Source organism: Toxorhynchites rutilus, chromosome 3 (genome assembly GCF_029784135.1).
Source record: "Toxorhynchites rutilus septentrionalis strain SRP chromosome 3, ASM2978413v1, whole genome shotgun sequence".
NCBI classification, from domain to species: Eukaryota; Metazoa; Arthropoda; class Insecta; order Diptera; family Culicidae; genus Toxorhynchites; species Toxorhynchites rutilus.
In genome coordinates, this window is record NC_073746.1 from 325,284,899 (window position 1) to 325,306,686 (window position 21,788).

The following is a 21,788-nucleotide window of genomic DNA, read 5'->3' on the forward strand; positions in this document are numbered from 1 at the left end:
CCAACTCGATCACTTCGGCAGCCGAAGCTCTATAACGGCGGCTAGGTGGACTGGTGCACTGGTACTAACGCGCTCGGGCTAGCTACCCTTGCGGGGAACTCCTTTCCCTTCACTTTTGCTCCTTTACCATGTCCAGACATGGCTGCTTGGGTTGGCTTGTTGATGTGTTGTGATGCGAACCGATGTGGTGTACGGTTTGAATGAGAATAATCGTTACGGCAGCGGAGCGGGGATTTTTAAGCTGACTGGCTGGCTCGAGAATTACGCATGTGTGAGACTGCGACCAATGTTCCGTTCATTTTTTTCTTTTTCCTTTCCAATCGTGCTTCATTCTATTTCGCTGCTGCTCTGGTTGCCCGTTTTGGTCGGTACGATTTGAGGAGCACAAAATGGACCAATCAAAAATGGGCACATAGTGCATTTTGACAATGCTTGATATTTCACAATTATTCAATTATTTATCTCAAGAAAAATGAAATGTTATTCGTTATGATAGATGCGTAGATATATTTCCTATCAATTGATGCAAAAACCTTTGCGATCTATTGAGAAATGCTCGAGTTATAAGCGTTCCAAATCTTGCATTTTTTCCTACTTGTTCAGTGCCTAGATTTCCATTTTACCCCCTATATCTTCCGGTTAGACGTAGTCCTACGTCAATAAAGTTAAAACATCGCCTGGAGACAACACTATACGTCGATTATATGCCAAATTTATATCGTCTGGTAGTGTTGGTAATGCCAGTCATCTGTCCAGACAACGACCAAGACGTTTCGACGAGAATATTGATGCCGTTCGAGCCAGTGTTGCAGAGACTCCATCGACATCAGGTCGCCATCGTTCGCATAAGTTAGGCATCGCTCTAACCACTCTCCGACGCTTAATTCGTGTTGATTTGAAAATGTTTCCGTATAAAATTCAAATGCCATACAGCGGCTGCCACGACCAAATTATTGCGCGAAATGTTCCCCGGAAGATTAATATCGAAAAACGGCGATTATGACTGACCACCGAGATCACCTGATTTGACGCCTCCTGACTTTTTTATGGGGATATTTAAAATCCAAGGTATATACTGGTAAACCAAGGACCCTGGCTGCGCTGAAAGACAATATCCGACAAGAAATTGCTGCCATATCGGCCTCATTGGGCAAAGTGATGGAAAATGCCGAAAAAAGGGCACATTTTGCGGTCAAGGCCAGAGGCGGTCATTTACGAGATATCATAATCAAAAAGTAGTTAGAACAAATCTCCTTGGACCAAAATAAATTAATTTAAAAAAAAAATTTTAAAATTCCACTTCTTTACTTTGCTATTGCAAAAACAAATCCTTCCACTTTAAATGGCCCACCCTGTATATTACAGATAACTGAAAGCAAACACAAAATACTATCAAGCTAACACTTTACACTCATCCTCCCATATACCTAATTAAGACGCAGCGCAGCGAGTTTAGTTTCAGACTCGCTGCGCTGCTTCTTAATTCGGTAGCTGCCTGATAGCTGAGCATGCTAATTCATTGAATACAATCGCACTAATAATAAAATTGCATAAAAAGGGTGTGGCCAGTGACCATTCTACCCTGGATTCCTAAAGCAAGAGAGATGCACCACGATTGATATGAGGTACAGGCTAGGGGAATGTCGCTGATTAATGGTCAGTTGCACCCCAATAGGAAGTATCCCGTGTCGGCCACACGGCTTCGGCTTCCATTCAAATGGAACACAAATTTCTGCATTACTCGAGAACTATCAAGCAAATGGAACCAAATACGGCATGTGAAGGTTTTAGGGCGCAATAAATATTTTTATGGTGGTTGAGGAATTAGGGAATTAGGGAGATTCCTGCCGTGAAGCACGTGACCGACTGTTGCTTATCGGTCCTCCCCCAACAGCTCCCGCAGGTGAGTGTGGACATGATTCGGCCGACAGTGGTCTGGCTGACACAATGTAGTTATGAAGAAATCAAATTACCTAAAATCTGTCAGTGTCCATGTGCTATATAAAATGTCCCATACCAGAAAAACAAAAAGAAGAAAAAACTAAGCAGTGGACCCATATGTTCCACAATTACATAGTGACGAGTGTTGTTAGTCCATTTGATGTTTGCGCTAGCGAAATTGATCTATGTTCGAAACTGGAAATGGATTTTAATGTGATGAAACGCACTCCTATATCTTCTTCCATCTATACCAATAAAAAAGTATCGCCGAATGTGTTGATAAGACTAGAACTCGAGGAAGAAATTATCCGATTTAGGACTGTCTTTGGTCTATCATATTTTCTGTATAAAACATTTATTCCATGCAACGGAGCAACATGTTATTTGCAAGTGGTTGAAAAATCTTGAACGAGAATTGTGTCTGAAAATAATCTGATATTATAATGATGAGTTTTGTTAAAAATACTAGGAATTTTATAGTAAAAGGTAAATTCAACGTGGTCGATTAGAAGATCAATCAATTTACAGTTCTGCGATTGGACCCATGAACTTGCTCATAGTAAGAAAACGTGAATGTTCGAAGGTATTGATAACAAAAAACAAATTTTGGGCGGGACGAAGTTTGCCGGGTAAGCTAGTAAATCATATAAAAATCATTCTCAGACACAATTTTCATTCATGGTTTTTCGCAGCGCAGAGAATATGTTACTCTATTACATAGAACACATATTCGATACGGTAGAGCTAATTTTTATTTTGAAAGCGTGTTTATTCCACCCGAAGTTCCAAGTTCCATGAACCATTTCTGCTTCATGGAAATGGAACACGAAGCATAGTGTCGTTTTGTGAATTGCCCCATTTGCACAACTCAATTGGACTTAAGTAGAACGGATTACATAACAAAAAAATTACGATCCGTTCTGACTCGATCGGATTTCAGAATACGGTTGAGTTGCTGATCAGTACACGGATTTGGAATTCCCGAGAAAATTACACCATTGATTTACCAGAGGGGTTAAAAATCTTACCCATTTGCAAGTATGGAAAAGTTCATTCGCTCATTTCTCTACACCTGATTATAAATCACTCTTGAAAAGAATGCAGCAAGCAATCGTGAGATTGCACATGAATCATTTTTCACTCTCCGACCATATTCATTCGGGACTGAGAGTGAACATAACAAAACAAAGAGTGGAAAACAACATTCAATGAATGAATACTCCTTTGGAACGTGTATGGTTGATTTTATTTTCCCATGTACACTTTTCCTTGTCAGCATTCAAGTGCACATGAATCTACCTTCCCGCTCATTAATAACTTGCGTTAATATAGTCTTTTGCGTTGGCTTTGATCGTTTCATACTAGAAACAAAAAAAAATGACATTGCAATAGTACACAGGAAACAACTCGATTTCAATTATCTACCTATATTTTCCTGCTGCGATCGAGGCTCAATGATTGCTATTTGAGTGAAAAACGAATGATATTACAGAGACACTCGCTGGCTGAAACAAAAGTTTCCAATTTGATTCTATCACCATCTAACGTCATTCCGAGAGGCAAATGAGAGAATGCAAAATTTTCTGAGAATAGATGAGCGGAATCGTGACAGTATTTTTTTTCCGTTCAAATCGAGAATGTACTTTGCGAAGATGATAGGTGAATGTTTACTGTCTCAAATAAAGTGAAGCATAAACGAAAAATAGAAGGTTGAGTTTTATCTGTGAATGAGTGTTGTTGAACGAATTTCGATGCGATTTTGCCCATACCTGCCCATCTGTACTTTTTCTTCCAAAAATCTGTACCATCGAACATATTCGTTAAAGAAAGAAATCCGTTTTATTAGCATAAAAAATACTCATTTACTACAAATATCACATTTGCATTTCACTCGTCATTCGTGTGTTTGATAATGCTTATACATAGTTTCTCTGAATCTAGATTAAATACTATCATTTATTAAAAGTTTGAAGCTACCGCACCAAGCGATACTGCGGCGTAGAAGTAGTTATGTACCTTAATGTAGCTTTGTTTGAATGTAAGAAATTTCACCCGCGGAAAAAATCTGTACAAATCTGTACTTTTTGACGAAAATCTGTACTCTGTACCGTACAGAATCTGCACCAAAAATAACAAAAAAAAATCTGTACCTTTCCAGATAAATCTGTACGTGTGGTAACACTGCTCAGGACATATTTTGTCGACTTACCAAACGCACATTTTTAGTGCGTATGAGGTAATCCTCGCTTTTGCCACTCAACCGAATACATCCAACAACGTGTGAGGCCAAATACATGTAATGTTGTAATGAAGCCCATTAAGACTTTACTTTTTGTTTGAGCACTTGTACTGTAATGTCTTGACAATGCGTTGCGTTTTGGTCTGGCAATAGCGGAGACTGTGTCGGTGTTGTTCATGATAGCGTTTCGCAAGTGAATGTATTCTTCCTCACGCCGCATTTGTTGATTGTGTCGTAGGCATCGTAGTAGTTCACCTTCAGCTTTTGGGTACATGTCGACCATGAATTGTTGGCACCGCTCACGACATCGTAGAATGACGCTGTCCTGACCACGTCGAACCATCGTACGATACACATAAAAACCTTCGAGCACACTCTCTTGTTTGTTTCATTTCCGCTCCTCATCACATGTTCATAAACATTATCTTTCAAATAAGTAATGATGTTCGTAATGAATGCAGTACTTGTGGTTGGATCTCGTTGTTTAATGTTCATGCAGTATCCGTTTTCTCCCTTCAGAACGACCTGGACTTTTCCTCAAAAATTTTTGTGACTTGCACTGTGGTCACATAATTTATTTGCTTTTTTTTGAAGCCAAATTTAGGAAAAATATAAAATTGCACAAAAAAAGATTTCTTCAAGACGATAATCACACAATGCTGTTGTGTAGTGGTTAATGAGAAGAAATCAAAATAATTTCCATTGGTCACTTCAAATAGCCCAATCTTTTATAAATATACAATGAAAACTTCGTCAAATGCGGCACGTATATAGTCTATCTGCTGTCTGGAAGTTACAATTGATCCGATGCTCAGATCAAACCAAATTATGTGGAACCCATACATCTCAATCGTGAATTATTCTTGATCAGCGTCTTCGTGGCGGCACGAACCTTCCAGGCAACCAGGCAATACAGAATCAAGCTAACATCTCAAAATGGAATCGATATCGTTATTCAGCTATTTGAAATTTCCAAATCACCGAACCTTGTACACTGAGAATGGATTGTCATCCGATATCTTCTTCATTTAATTCCACTGATTACCTAAAATCACGAAGTAACAACTGCGATTTATACAGTCGACTAAAACTTCCCCGTGGGTCTAATTAGCCTACGTGACGTCCGTAATAATAAGGTATGAGCTATTAACATCCTATTCGTAGAGCATTTTTTTTGTCAGGGACAAAAGCAGTGCCAGTGAAAATCTTTTATTGCTCCCACTTTAATTCCACCACCAAAACGATTTGATTGCGTGTGTTTTCAGAGAGCAACAGAGCGAGTGAGTTCATTTTTTGTTAGCGCGTTAGCTTGTGTGAGTGTGTGAGTGTGAGTGGAAATGTAACCGCGGTGTGTCATAAATTATTTTCCCTCGCCCGAAAGGACACTTCAATTTGTTCCGTACTCGGCCAACCTGAAAGACCTGGCAGCAGCGCAGCACACCGGATCAAGTGACCCATTCATTTATTCCAGGTATCAAAAAGCGAGCAGCGAAAGGGTCCCTCCCCTGGTCTGGTCCCCAGTTGATGCTAATATCAACCCTCCTTAGCCAAACGGACGGAATTGCATTCCGGGCACTCTTTCTCCGGAGAACGCGCAATACCTTCTCTTCCGAAGAAAGTTCCGCTCGGCTCATTGTGGAAACAATTTAATTACGTTTTAAACTATTTCCTCACGCGATTGTTCGTTTTGTGGCGGAGAGCTGAGGCCCGAATCAACAGTGTGAAAATGCCTCAATTTATATCGTGCACAAAATGTCACATAAAGGGTGTGTCACATCAAATTGCATCACGGAAAAAACGCTGTAGAAATTAAATTTTTAGGAATTATATCTTCAGCTTTCGCTTATAATCAGATAAGAGTGTATAGATCACGTTGGCCATGCTTCACTGTCAATTTTTCGTAAATTTGGAAAAATGTCGTCGAACAAAAAGAACGTCGTGAATTAATCTTGTACACTCATTTCGAGAATCCAGAGTTGTCACATCGGGACATCGGTAAGATGCTGGGAATCGTCCAATCCACGGTCAGCAGAGTACTAAAACGATACTTCGAGAACCTAACCATCGACCGGAAGGTGAAGAACGGCAAAAATGGATGCTCCGTCAGTGAAAAAAATCACAAGCGCGTAGTTAAGCAGTTTAGACGTGATCCGAGAAGTTCGGTCCGGGATGTCGCCAATAAGCTGAATTTGTCAAGTTCATTCGTCCAGCGGACCAAGCAGCGGGAGGATCTGCGTACATACAAGGTTCAGAAGGCTCCTAACCGTGACGAAAGGCAAAACATGGTGGGGAAGACGCGAGCCCGGAAGCTGTACACCGAAATGCTGACGAAGCCGCATTGCCTGGTAATGGACGACGAAACCTACGTCAAAGCGGGCTTTCGTCAGCTGCCGGGCCTGTTGTTCTTCTCCGCAGAGGACAAATTCAGCGTTCCGGAGGAGATTCGCAAGCAGAAACTATCCAAGTTTGCCAAAAAGTACATGGTGTGGCAAGCGATCTGCTCTTGCGGAAAGCGGAGCGCCCCCTTCGTGATGACCGGCACGGTAAACGGGCAGGTTTACCTTAAGGAGTGCCTACAGAAGCGCTTACTACCACTATTGAAGCAGCACGAGGGCCCGACCATCTTCTGGCCGGATCTCGCTTCGTGCCACTATTCAAAGGACGTGTTGGAGTGGTACGAAGCCAACGGGGTCACATTCGTGCTAAAGGAAATGATCCCGCCCAACGCTCCGGAGCTTCGCCCAATAGAGAAATATTGGGCGATTATGAAGCAGGCCCTCCGGAAGAACCCAAAAATTGTCAAATCGGAGGCGGACTTCAAGAGAAAATGGATTTCTGTTCAAAAAAAAAAACTACAACCTGACGTTGTACAGAACCTTATGGACGGGGTAAAGAGGAAGGTGCGAGCATACGGCCTTGGGCTCGAAGTATGAATAAAAAGAAAATGCCAAAAGTTGTTTAATAGTTTTTATTTTACTGTCTAAAATTTTCAAAAGGATCGGTCTACTGGGCGAATTTCTACAGCGTTTTTTCCGTGATGCAATTTGATGTGACACACCCTTTAGCTTCTGACCGGAAAACAATGTGAGTTTTGCCCCCCGCGGGTAGCCTGCAATGGGCGCAGTGGGCTAAGAAAGGATTCATCACCCCAGCTCACAACGGTGCGCGCAAAGAGTCCCTTTTTTCCAAGAGTCGCTGATGTGCACACAACCGAATGCAGCACCACATGCAAGCGTACGATGAATGAAGGTACCCAATTAAATGCAAATATAAAGAAATAACTCAGAAGTCAGAAGGCTCATATTTTACTTTTCCGCATATCTTCAGTCTAGTTTTCCTATTGCGTTCGCCAAGTTTGCGTTCACTGCTGATGATAGTAACCACTTTGTTCATGACGAGTGTGCTTTCATTTTCGTGTTCCGATGGAACTCTTAATAAGTCCTCAGGAGAGAACATTATGAAACTACACAGCTACTTCCAATAGTGATCCATCTTGAGTCCCAAAGAAAACCAGCAAACAAAATTGAATCAATTCCCTTACCGTCATCAAAACAATTTCCGTGTGGCGCCAGCAGTGCCCTCAGACTAGCAAAAACAAGTGAACAATCCAGACTATATCTTATAGGGCAGCAATGAGCAAGAAAAACACATCTCCGGGAGAATTTCACTGTGTTTCATTATTTCCCCCCCGTTTCACTTCAGGCAAGTAGCGCAATGGGACGACGAAAATAGCTGCGGTGTGGAAATAAAAATATATCTGCCAAAAACATAAATTTATGGTGAATCACAACGGAACAATACGACGGGTTATCGTTCAATGGAGGATAGATACGGTCGTCAACAAGCGTATATTTTTATCCCGCGGATCACGCCGAAACATTCTCCAATTGAAGGCTTCACTTTTCAAACATAAAATCGGTTCTAGTTTCCAGCAATCGAACACTCGTCGAATGCACGATATTTACATAAAAACAAAACATGTTTCTTCCTCTATTCGTATGTGTTTCCAGTTGAGCTTCACCGCGATGCAACCGAAGGGTTTGGACTGGGGAGACGGATTACGGAATCGTGAAGTAATTTTCTAGCTATGCTTCGTCGCAATGTGTTTTCGATCTTTTTTTTTTGCCCCAGCTTTCTTCATTTGGCAACGTGAAACTCGGAAAACTCGAGTGCTTTACTTCAGTCAAGTGCATTTTTCCAGATAACTGACGCTGCGTTTTCCGTAAGACGCATCTGGGTCGAGATTGCTGAAACTTTCTATCGAATTTGTGTCCTAAATCAATGAGCAGTTCTATCTATCTTGTTAAGTTCAATCGCCACGCGCAGCCATTCGGATCTAGACGCTTCTTCCTCTTCGCCTCGACCTCTGTGGAATGCGATGAGATTCTTAGTGCGGAAAATGTAAGCTCATTTCGCGGAATAAAATGCCCGAGAGGGATTTCATCAGAGGATGATATTCTATCCGCGCTGGCATGTGACATGACATCATGAAGGATTGCTGACGGATGGAAAGTAGATGAATTTCTTGCTTGACGGGGAAAATAGTTCAGCTTGTGAATAACAGTGGATTGATGGGTGGGAATATTTGCAACATTCTTTGTTGATATCTTGTTATGTAACATGGATTTTTCAGTGAATGATTTCATTTTGTTTTTATATTTTTTCTCTCAATGTATTGCAAGGTAGTTCATTTCTACAGGGTGACCCATAGTAAAGTGTTTCTTAAACCCTCCTGTACTCGCGTGCAAAATCATAACACTTATACTCGCGCACGGTGTCACAGACCGAAAATTGAACTTCTCTGTAAAGTTGCCATTGTGTATTTTTCAGGCTTTGATGGCATTTATTTGAAGAAGAGGGTATGATTGAATGAAAAAACTCCAAAAAATATGTTTTCTTCGTCTTTATTATGTTTTAATAGTCATTTAATTCAGCCTCCTCAAAACAGAGTAATTTTTGATACTCCAACACAAATAACGAAATTCGAATTTTTCACTGTTATTAATTAAAAGTAAGCAACTGAATATAATTCATGGAAGTATAAAGAGCTATAAAACAACATAAAATCGTATTAATCGATTGTGGTTTCATTGGAGTAAGAATCAGAACATAGCATAAATTCATGCTCGAAGCAAACATATTTTTACATTTCATGCAGTTGTTGCGTATTTTTCGGGTCTATTATCAAAGAGAAGAATGTATAACGGCCTTCTAGATAATCACCAGATGATAAAGGTTCTGGAATATAAAGTTTGCATATTTCTAATATTTTTTGTATCTGTATTCTTGGTAAACTAAGAAGTAATGCATTTTTTTAGATGGGGCATAAAAAGATGATATAAAAGGATTTCTAGGAACTTCCTTTTCTTTTTTTTGTTTTCTTGTCGATATAGTCCATTAGAAAAAATATATCCCCGAAACTGTAACTGTTAAAAATTACCATACGCCACCATACCATACGTTTACAATTCTTTCACAAGTGTGTATATGTATGACCATTATATTTAGCGAATAGCTATACGAAAGTCAAACATTCATATTTTGCTTTTGAACGTATGTATCTAACGACGAATATATCGAATAATAGTTAATATATGGATCCGTTCAATCCAGCTACAAAAAGGACTGAAATCAAAAGAGAATAGTCCGGTAATGATCTTATGCATTATATTCAATAAATATTCCACGCCACTAACATTAATTTATACATTTCATTGAACAATATTTTAAAATAAGAAAAAAGGTTCTTGTCCAATAAAGTTACACTTATACTCGCGTCGGTGTGTCAGACCGAAAGTGTTAAAAAAGTGACACACGTCCCCTTTGTACCAACACATGCGATACGCTAAACGATGACGAACGACGAATAACGAAGCTAGAGAGAATCGCAACGTCGTAGTGTTGACATTTTCTGAGAAATGAATGAATTATTGATTTGTCGGTCTGACAGACCAATGCGCGAGTATAGGAGTGTTAATCACTCTAGGTTATACGAAAGGGAAGCTACGTCAATGATGCCACTATGGTCATATCCAACGGTCTTTCGGCAACATACTTAGGGTATTTTTCAAAAATTCATAACCTTTGAACTACTAGATCGATTCAGATGATCGATACATCAAATTAAAGCCAATTAATTAGCGAAGCACATTAGCGACTTAACGGGTGTTAAATAAAAAATGAGAATTTTTTCAATACCTTTCAGTAACTCAAATAAAGAGTGTAAAATTTTCTTTCTCCAAGAAAATTGCTCTTTGGGCTCCCGAGAAACAGTAGGCGTGTTTGGTTTTGCTAGTTTGAATTTAGTCAAAGCAAAGATGGCGTTGAAACAGCACGTGATCCGCGAACGCATTGTACGGTTCTACGAAACGCATTTCCAGCAAGGAAAAAAGTTCACGGTGGCACATTTTAAGGAAGAAAATGTACCTGTCAGTACTGTATATCGTATCCTGGGTTCCCTGAACGTAGAGCGGAAGGTCGGTTGTGGTCGTCCGGTGACGATATGACGAAGCAGAGGAAGACATCGTTAGAGAAGCTGTTTGACAACAAGGACGCAACCAGCCTGCGTGACGCCGGTCGGAAATGTGGCTGCTCCCACGTATTGGACCCTCAAGATGGAAGGAATCGTCTGCAGGAAGAAGACAAGATCGCCGGAGTACACGGAGGAGCAGATTGAGACGGTTAAACCACAGTGTCGGTGGATGACCAAAAAATACCGCGGGACGTCTTTCGTTCTGGACGACGAAAGCTATTTTCCGCTGTCCAAAACGCATATTCCAGGAAATGATAATTACTACTCTAGCGACAAGTCATCCACACCGCCTGAAGTGAAATACAAGTTCAAGCACAAGTTTGAAAAAACGTTATGTTGTACATCGCCATTTCCGACCGGTGCATTTCAAAGCCTTGGTTTAAGCCAAGCGGTCTGGCAATCAACCAACAAATCTATCGAGAAGAGTGCCTCGATAAAATACTGCTGCCGTTCCTGAACGAGCATCACGCGGATGGGAAGTACGTCTTCTGGCCGGACAAGGCGTCTTCCCATTACGACAAGAAGACGCTGGCGTATCTTGAGGAGAAAAAGATACCGTTCGTGCCGAAAGATCGTAACCCAACAAACTTGCCCCAGTGCCGCCCAATAGAGGATTTCTTTGGCTCACTCAGTGCCCTAGTGTATAAAAACAATTGGAGGGCCAAGGACACGAAGCAACTAACTACAAGAATCCGGAATTGTATTCGGAAAAATGACGTAAGTGCCGTACAACGTTCTTGTGAGAGCATCGCGACAAAGTTGCGTTGAACAGCAGACCAAGGCCCTTACTCAAACATTCACTGACATTTTTTTGAAGAAAATACATTATGTTATTAATAAAAAATACTGAAATCGATGGAAAAATTTTTTTTTTTTATATGTGATTGAAAAAATTCTCATTTTTTTATCGAACACCCGTTACTTTGAAAAATCATAACTTGAAACGAAAAACACGTCTCTGATTTTTGGATACGTTATGTAAAATATGTGCTCCCGTGGCCGAGTGGTTAGCGTCCCACATTATCGTGCACAGGGGTTTCGGGTTCGATTCCCGTTCTGGTCGGGGGATTTTTCGTAAAAAAAAATTCTTCAACTTGCACTGAGGTCACACTAGAGCTTGCCACTCCAGAATACATTCAAGGCGTGTTTTCCGGCATAGAAATATCAACTAAGTACCACTAATAAAAATAACACAAGTAATACCTACGTTGAAAAGGCAAAAGTTCCACTGGGAACTTTAATGCCTCCAAGACGTAAAAGAACCTCAGCTTTCAAGAAAAAATATAAACAAATTTAGCGCCCTCTTGTCCAAAGCCATGTAAACAATTAGAAAACAAATGTAATCAAAAATTAAGAAAACAAAACCCAAATGTTTGACAATTGTAATGTTTTTTCAATAAAACGTGTAGTTAATTGGCTTCAAATCGATATGTCATTCGTTCAAATTGGTTTAGTTCAAAAGTTATAAATTTTTGAATAAAAGCGGAGTAAAGTGATTTTTTGGACTCTAAAATGGAAATGGGTACCCCAATAAAAAAATAAAAAATACGAGTCAGATATTTTGTGATAATGAACAAAACTACCACTTTTTCACGGAAATCCGAGAAATATAGTGGTGTGAATACATGGCTGGAATGGCTGAATACATACATTAGGGTGCCAATGAAAATATCTCGAATTTCAAAAAGTTACCCCAAAAAAAAATGTTCACCACCTCGAAAAAAAACACCGTATACAAAATTTCAGCTCAATCGGACTTTAGGAAGAGTGGCGCAAAGCGGACAAAGTTTGAGTTTTCGGGGCTCTCAAAAACAAATTTTGATGCCAAATGTCTTAAAATTGCCTGAAACGTCGTGATCTTCTGTCATTTCGAAAAAAAATGTCAAAAATCGACACTCTGGGACTTTTGGGAATATGAGGCAAAACGTATGGTTTTGGGTTGTCTATAAATATAGTTCTCTCGATTTTTCATTCGGAACTTGCTGAGAAATGTTAATTTGCACGAATTTCATAAAGTTACCCCAAAAAAAAAAGTTCACCACCTCGAAAAAAAAACACCGTATACAAAATTTCAGCTCAATCGGACTTTAGGAAGAGTGGCGCAAAGCGGACAAAGTTTAAGCTTTCGGGGCTCTCAAAAACAAATTTTGATGCCAAATGTCTTAAAATTGCCTGAAACTTCGTGATCTTCTGTCATTTCGAAAAAAAATGTCAAAAATCGACACTCTGGGACTTTTGGGAATATGAGGCAAAACGTATGGTTTTGGGTTGTCTATAAATATAGTTCTGTCGATTTTTCATTCGGAACTTGATGAGAAATGTTAATTTGCACGTTAATATACCCAATTCAAAATATTAGCTCAATCGGACTTCATTTACTGGTGTCGCAGACGTTAAAAATTTGAGTTTCTTGAAAACCGAAAAATAATTGGAAATCGGGGTTTTCGTTTTTTTTATGTTGATGCCAAATGTATTATAATTGCACGAAACGTCGATATTTACTGTCATCTCGGGAAAAATATTTTGTCAAAAAAAATATTATTTTTAGCACTTGGTCGTTATTTCATCTGAATAGTCGATTTTTGACAATTTTTTTTAATAACTGTAATTCTCTACGCATCATGTAACTTTAAGACATTTTTTTTTTGAGAACCCTAATTTCCTTTATCTCCCCTCTTGGGTGATTTTTCGATTTTCAAAAAACTCAAACTTTCACCGCTTCGCGCCACTCTCCCTGAAGTCCGATTGAGCTGATACTTTGCATAGGATGTTTTTCCTAGGTGGTGAACATTTTGTATGGGGTTATTTTTTTAAATTTTAGGGTCGATTTTTTCCCATACATTCGTTCATTCAGCACCCTAACAAACGTATATCTAAAAAAGTACAAATTCTAAAGAAGCAGTGCTTAAAAGTATATTAAGAAAAAAGCTTTAAAATTTCGAATAATCCCAACGCGTGGAAAAATGGAATTGGAATTTTTTTTTGGTCGCTCTAAACCAGAGATAGAAATGCTCGCCGATTTGAGACGAAAAACATCCATTTTCACCCACAGGGAAAAATAGCTGAGAATATAGGAGGCGAGAGAATGTTATACGCTCACTTCGATTCTCGCGAGAAACGCAAAGCCGATTTTTATTTTTCGGTGAGTTATGATTGCCGAAAAATGGTTTCGTTTTCAGTGACTCCTTGATGCCGATAATGGTTTTTCACTTCTTCAGTACAGCTGAAAACATGCGGCAATATTGGGTTTCGTCGTGAAATGAACATGAGATGGATTAATATTTGTACAATTCAGACGCTGTCTAAATGCAGATCGTTTGGACGCTGCTCTAACAGACTAATGTTGGTAAAGTTAGCTTTGATTTTTCGCTCCATATTTTCAGTACCAAATGCGAGACGAAAAAGCATTCTCGTTGAACTTCCGAGATAGAGATTTTCCACATCTCTTTCTCTCTGAAAAAGAATTTTCGGTGAAAAGGAAGAGACGAAAATATCAACAATACACGGTTCATCGAAAACTAGATTGATTGACTGAATATTTATCGCGCAGCCGAGCGAGAATTTCGATCTCTGCTCTAAACCTAGTAAAAGAATTAAATTGAGAATTGATGAGAAAATCTCAGATTCAGATCTTGATGTTACTGAAGTTGTGTATCACTATTACTCCAATATTGGTAAAAAATTTGGCCAGTCAATTATCGGTCAACAATTTTGATTATTGGAAACCAGTAAAACGTGTTGATAACTCTTTTTTTTCTGTGACCTGCTACCATGAACGAAGTCAACATCTTGATAAGTTAAGGAATACCTGGGTTAAGATAACTTTCCAGCAGACCTGATAAAACATAGAACGGTTCCCTGAGATTATTTCTAAAATCTTCAATAGTATAATCATAACTGGTATTTATTCTAATGCTATGAAAATCGCCAAAGTTTTGCCAGTGTTTAAATCTGGCGACTTGGATGAGCCTTCGAACTAAAGGGTGTCCCACATCTAAATGCATAACGGAAACAAAAAGTGTGGATCCTTTTCAAACTCTCATCCAATGTGTTGTTTCAAAAGAGGTAGCAAATGCTTCTTCATCAACATCTGGGTGGTGTGCAGTTTCCGAGCTCACGACTACTCCAAGGGTAATTTTCCACAGCGTTTTTTTCGTGATGCAATTCGATGTGGGACACCCTTTATTTGCTTCTTTCAAATAAAACATTTCGATGTACAGGTATGTCCGTTGTAAACCAAATCTATTAAGCATCTAAATATATCTCCATCTAAAAGCCTAGTAAGCTTTATTCACAATATTCTCATCATGAAACAAACTTCGAAATGGTCTCAGAGCCACAACTGAGAAGTTGCTAAAGTGATGGGCACAGAAAAAACCCTATTTTAAATCAAAGTGTTCCAGTATTATTATTTTTTCAAACTTTATGGTGTTCCTGTTTACGGTATATTGTCAGTTGGTTATCGAGGCCAAAGGGGTCCAAAAAGGTCCATAAATTACCTACTTTTACGTAGTATTGACTGTGTGGTCCCCATGACCTAGTGGTAAGCGTTGCTCTTGCTAAGATGGGGGCTTCGGGTTCAATTCCCGTTCGTGTCAGGAATTCCATCGTCATAGATCGTTTTTCTGGCTTGCACTGGCTCATGGGAAATGTCTAGGGTGTGGTGAGATGAGCATTAGGCATTGCCAGTCCCCAAGAAAAGACACAAAAACCCGTAAACAGCTCCTCTAAGCGAATTGACGTAGTTATTGGCATCTTTACCCAATCCTGGTGGTATTCGGGACGTAAAGCAGCAGTATCATGATGGTCCTCCTGCGAGATAGTGGGGTTGATCGCAGGCCTTGCAAGCCACATCACTAAAACATCTAGCAACGAACGATACACAAGAAGATTTGAAGTAATCGACACCCAGGCGACGGAAACGGACTTACGATTGAAAACTCGGAACGTGGAATTGTCGATCTCTCAATTTCATCGAAAGTACTCGTGTGCTTTCCGAACTATTGAAAAACCGCAAGTTTTACATCGTAGCGCTGCAGGAAGTGTGTTGGAGAGGATCTATAGTACGAACGTTTCGCGATGTTCATACCATCTATCAGAGCTGCTGCATCACTAACGAGCTAGGTACAGCTTTCATTGTAATGGTCAATATGCAGAAGCGTGGTGGCCAATCAACCCAAGGATGTGTCAAGGAGAAGGATCGTTTGACGTTCACTAACAACCGAATTTGGTTATTCTTTATTTCGTCAAACTATAATAGACAACAATTACATACATTGCTTATAATTACATTATACTTAATGAATAATTAATAGCTATATTTATGAAAATCAATTATTAGAGGTATCATGTATTTTGTATTAATAATGAATTACGAAATGCAACGCAGCAAACATATATGACAAAACTGTAATTCACGAATACAATGATCTTTCAGTCAATGACTTTTTCAATAATTTCTTCGTCATTGTCACATCAATTACATTACTGTACTTATTATACGTTCTCATCATTCTATTAAGTGGACCATTCATAGCATATAAAGTTCGAAATGAAGTTGGTTTGAACAAATTGCGTGCTCGCAAGGCTCGTGTTGGTGCATAAAAATTTAGATTTTCAAGTAAGTTTTCAAAACTAATCCTGTGTGAAACTAAGTCAATTAAACATGACATTGTGGCAATTTCTCTGCGTTTCTCAAGTGTTTCAATATTTATTAACATACAACGAGCTCCATATGGGGGAAGGGGATATGTTGTCCAGCCTAGCTTTCTCAGGGCAAATAATAAAAATTGTTTTTGTACTGATTCTATTCGATTGGAGTGCAGTTCTTGATAGGGTGCCCATACAACACTGCAATATTCTAAAATAAATCTAACAAAACTTATATACAATGTTTTTATTGTGTATGGATCACTGAAATTGTAACTAAATCTTTTTATGAAACAGAGCATACTATTTGCTTTATTGATCATTGTATTGTAATGTTCGCCAAAAGTGAGTTTCAAATCAAGAATTATACCTAAATCTCTAATTTTGACGCATCTCTCTACAGTTTCAAATCCTAGAGAACATATGAAGTCATAAGTTTCATGTTTTCGAGTATACGATATAATATTACATTTTTTCACATTAATATCTAAAAGACTTTATGTTTGAAAATCACAAGATCACTACATTTGGTTACTTCCATGTACAATTTCATATCATCAGCATATATTAGAATGTTGGGGTTAGTTCATACTAGTAACACATCATTTACGAGTAGGATAAAAAGTAAAGGGCCTAAGTGAGAACCTTGTGGAACACCGGATGTGACATTTACTGCCGTTACTTGCACGAATTTTTGCGGGTGTGAGCAGAACAGAATCAATAGCGTGAAAAAGTCCTGTGAGTACTGTGAGAACAATATTCAGAAGGTTAAATTAGCATGGAGAAAACTGAAAATAAAACAGAAAATGATAAGCTTAGATACACACGATTAACAAAAAATACTCACAAAGTTATTTTTATTTAATTGTATGGAAGAATTTTCAGCTATATCATTAATTACGCTCATATGATTTTTTTTAAATCAGGCTGCGGGCCGCATGAACAATGTTGTAGGGCCGTAGGTTGGCCACCACTGTTATAGACGGTCGGCATTTCTCGGACATAACTGACGTCAGAACCTATCGAGGGGCTAACTTCGATTTGAACCACTACCTAGTGATGGTTAGGATACGCCCAAAACTATCCGTTGTAAACAACATTCGGCACCGATGCCGGGAACGGTAAAATCTTACGCGACTGAAACAAGCAGATCTTGCCGAAAACTACGCACATTCGCTTGAAGCTGTGCTGCCAGAATAGGGCCAAATTAACGAATCTTCTCTTGAGGACTGTTGGAGCATGATTAAATCAGCCATAAACAGCGTAACGGAGAACATCCCAGGACACGTGGAACAAAGACGACGGTACGAGTGGTTCGATAATGAGTGTCAGCAAGTGTTACACAAGAAGAACGATGCGCGGGAGTTAATACTGCGTCAAGCTACCCTTCAGAACGTGGAACGATCTAGGCAGAAGCGGAGATAGCAAACCCAACTCTTCCGGGAAAAGAAACGCCGCAAGGGAGAGGAAGAGTGTGAAGAACTAGAACAGCTGCACCGTTTTCATGAAACGCGAAAGTTTTATCGGAAACTCAATACATCCCGAAAGGGCTTTGTGCCACGAGCAGAAATGTGTCGGAATAAGGATAGGAGTATACTGAAGAACGAACGTGATTTGACCGAAAGGTGGAGGCAGTACTTCGATGAACACCTGAATGGCGTAGAGGGCAGAGGACCAAGATGACGATGGAAGCGATTACGTTGGTGCAGTAAATAATGATGTTGTACCACCTCCAACGATAGGTGAAATTAGGAATGCCATCAAACAGCTTAAGAACAACAAATCAATTGACAAAGATGGCATCGTAGCGGAACTTATCAAGGTATGGAGTAGAGTTTTCAAGATGGGCACGGAACAATTTGTTTAGTTATCTGTATCGACTGATTGTCAGAATTTGGGAAACCGAACAGCTACCGGAGGAGAGAAAGATGGGGTTATTTGTCCTATCATCAAGAACGGAGACAAACTGGACTTTGAAGAAATGCCGTGAGTACAGTGTCTCTACGAACCATCTATTCATCGACTTTAAAGCCGCATACGAATCAAAAACACGAGAAGAGCTATGAAGAATCATGGACGAAAACAGCTTCCCCGTGAAGCTGACAAGACTGGGTAAGGCTACGATGGATAGAATACGTTGCCGTGAGCGAATATCGGGTGGATTATCTGAGTCATTCGAGTCCCGCAGGGGGCTTCGACAAGGTGATGGTCTCTCTTGTCTGCTGTTCAACATTGCACTAGAGGGTGTTATGAGATGAGCGGCGTTTAACTTGCGTGGTACGATTTTCAATACATCTAGTCAATTCGTCTGCTTCGCTGATGACGTAGACATCGTCGACAGAACATTTGAGACGGTAGCTGATCGTTAAACCAGACTTAAGCACGAAGCAGAGAGAACTGGACTGGAAATCAATACGTCTAAAACCAACATAGCAGACATAGCAATCGTGCGAAATGTTCCCTGTACAAAACGCTCATAAGACCGGTCGTCCTCTACGGGCACGAAACTTGGACAATACTCGGAGAGGACCTGCGAGCACTCGGAGTCTTTGAAAGACGGGTGTTGATAACTATCTTCGGCGGTGTACAGGAGGATGACGTATGGAGGCGAAGTAATCAAAGCTGGAAGGATACGCTGGGCTGGACATGTTGCAAGAATGTCGGACAACTATCCTAAAATGGTATGCATTGGGAATCCGGCTGGTACGAGACAACGAGGAGCGCAACGAACAAGGTGGTTAGACCAAGTGACCAATACTTATAATTAAATCAAAAATGAGAATTTTTTCAATCACATATTAAAAAAAAAAATTTTTTTCATCTATTTCAGTATTTTTTATTAATAACATAATGTATTTTCTTCAAAAAAATGTCAGTGAATATTTGAGTAAGGGCCGTGATCTGCTGTTCGACGCAACTTTGTCGCGATGCTCTCGCAAGAACGTTGTACGGCACTTACGTCCATTTTCCGGATACAATTCCGGATTCTTGTAGTCAGTTGCTTCGTGTCCTTGGCCCTCCAATTGTTTTTATACACTAGGGCACTGAGTGAGCCAAAGAAATCCTCTATTGGGCGGCACTGGGCAAGTTTGTTGGGTTACGATCTTTCGGCACGAACGGTATCTTTTTCTCCTCAAGATACGCCAGCGTCTTCTTGTCGTAATGGGAAGACGCCTTGTCCGGCCAGAAGACGTACTTCCCATCCGCGTGATGCTTGTTCAGGAACGGCAGCAGTATTTTATCGAGGCACTCTTCTCGATAGATTTGTTGGTTGATTGCCAGACCGCTCGGCTTAAACCAAGGCTTTGAAATGCCCCGGTCGGAAATGGCGATGTTGTATTTTTTGATCATCCACCGACACTGTGATTTAACCGTCTCAATCTGCTCCTCCGTGTACTCCGGCGACCTCGTCTTCTTCCTGCAGACGATTCCTTCCATCTTGAGGGTCCGATGGATCAATACGTGGGAGCAGTCATATTTCCGACCGGCGTCACGCAAGCTGGTTGTGTCCTTGTTGTCAAACAGCTTCTTTAACGATGTCTTCCTCTGCTTCGTCATATCGTCACCGGACGACCACTTCCAACCTTCCGCTCTACGTTCAGGGAACCCAGGATACGATATACCGTACAGACAGGTACATTTTCTTCCTTAAAATGTGCCACCGTGATCTTTTTTCCTTGCTGGAAATGCGTTCCGTAGAACCGTACAATGCGTTCGCGGAGCACGTGCTATTTCGACGCCATCTTTGCTTTGACTAAATTCAAACCAAACGCGCCTACTGTTTCTAGGGAGCCCAAAGAGCAATTTTCTTGGAGAAAGAAAATTTTACGCTCTTTATTTGAGTTACTGGAAGGTATTGAAAAATTCTCATTTTTTATTACACCCGTTATTAGAACACTTTGATTTCAAATGGGGATGGTTTTTTTTTGCGCCCATCACTGTACGTACATACAACGTACGACGTATGGGCATAGGTTCAACGAAAATCATTACTAAAAATTGAATTGTGTGACTTCGTTATAATATTTAATTTCATAAAAAGATTGAATGTCAGTCAGTTGTCAATTTGTCTGATCTATAATAAACATCTACTATTTGAAATCTAATTAAATGTATACAACCAAATAGTTTCATATCTAAAATTATCTACATAACATGATTTATGTAATATTCCAAAATCGATCAGACTTTGCCCCCGTCTAAACTCAGCATTCCAGCCACGTCAAACATTTGCCATATCAACTTTTTTCCGCTAATGCAAAACCCAATTGGCCGGCGGTTAGCAGAGGTAGTCAGCTATCAAATTCCCTCGACTCTCGATTATATCACGTGCCCGTCATAAATCGGCGGAAAATGCTCTAGCTTTTAGCCCGGCCCGGCTCATGCGAACATGGCAGGACCTTGAATTTGCCAACATTTACTCATCATATCAATGGCAATGCCAATTTTCGGTCCCTCTTCCATTCGGCACCTTTGTGCAGCCGCCGCCGCAATGTCAGTCCTTTCTTGCCAAAACCTTTCAAACTGGCTTATTACGCTGAACTCGCGCTCGATAGCCAATATCGATTAGACGGATGAGCGCCCGGCCGGTGTACACAATTTTAGGTTTCGGTGGTTTTCGCTGCCAGTCACCCACCATGCCCCTTCTTTCATATGCTACTTGCTTCTGTTTACGAATGTGTGGCGTGTATGTTGGCACGAAAAGGGCATGGTGAAACTAATGTTCTTTTTTTTACATCCCATCGTGTCCAATTTCTATTCCAATTACGACTAACAACTTCCCTGTTGTACCTTTGCTGAATGATATTTGTGAAATTAGTTTGGCGGTAGACATTTACACGGTCCAAGATGTGTAGATTTATAAAACCAGCTGAAGGCAAAACAAAACTGGAGAGAATCGTAACTTTCCCTCCCATAAACAGTGTAGGTTGCATTGCTTAAAGGCTACCCGCAAATGCAACAGTTTCAGCAGCAACAGCAGTGCATCATTGCGGCTATAAGTTTGTATATTTTATTACTTGTTAACATGAAAGACGAGGACTCGACGGTAGTTGATTCTCGTTCCAAGAAGAAAAAAAATCGATCCAAACACACGATAAACGGCGACCGTGCAAATGAACTGCGGCGGGTTGACTGCACCGCGTTTTCATACACACACATACACACATGTTGGGTCAGTTAGTAGTTGCGGCGACCCAAATATCGTTATTCGAAATATCGAAATATCGTTGTTCGAAATATTAATACAACTTTATCGTCGATCAGCGAACTAATCATATCCACCTTTCTTTCGGTTTTCTTCCAGAGCCTGGGCATACTGGCCTCCATACCGGCGGCCCTTCTAATCATCTCACTGGTGTTCCTGCTTCTCTACCTGCTGACCAGATGCTGCGACCGGAAGCCTCGGAAGCCCAAGTCACACGGCTG

General features: G+C 40.2%; 1 protein-coding gene across 1 annotated transcript in view; it reads left to right on the forward strand.

Moving 5' to 3' along the window:
* LOC129774533 (protein tweety-2-like) overlaps nt 1-21,788 on the forward strand; it is a 114,039-nt gene that overhangs the window by 89,522 nt on the left and 2,729 nt on the right. Inside the window, exon 2 of the mRNA XM_055778282.1 lies at nt 21,667-21,784. Coding sequence (XP_055634257.1) covers nt 21,667-21,784 — 118 coding nt within the window. The remainder of the gene's footprint in view (nt 1-21,666; nt 21,785-21,788) is intronic.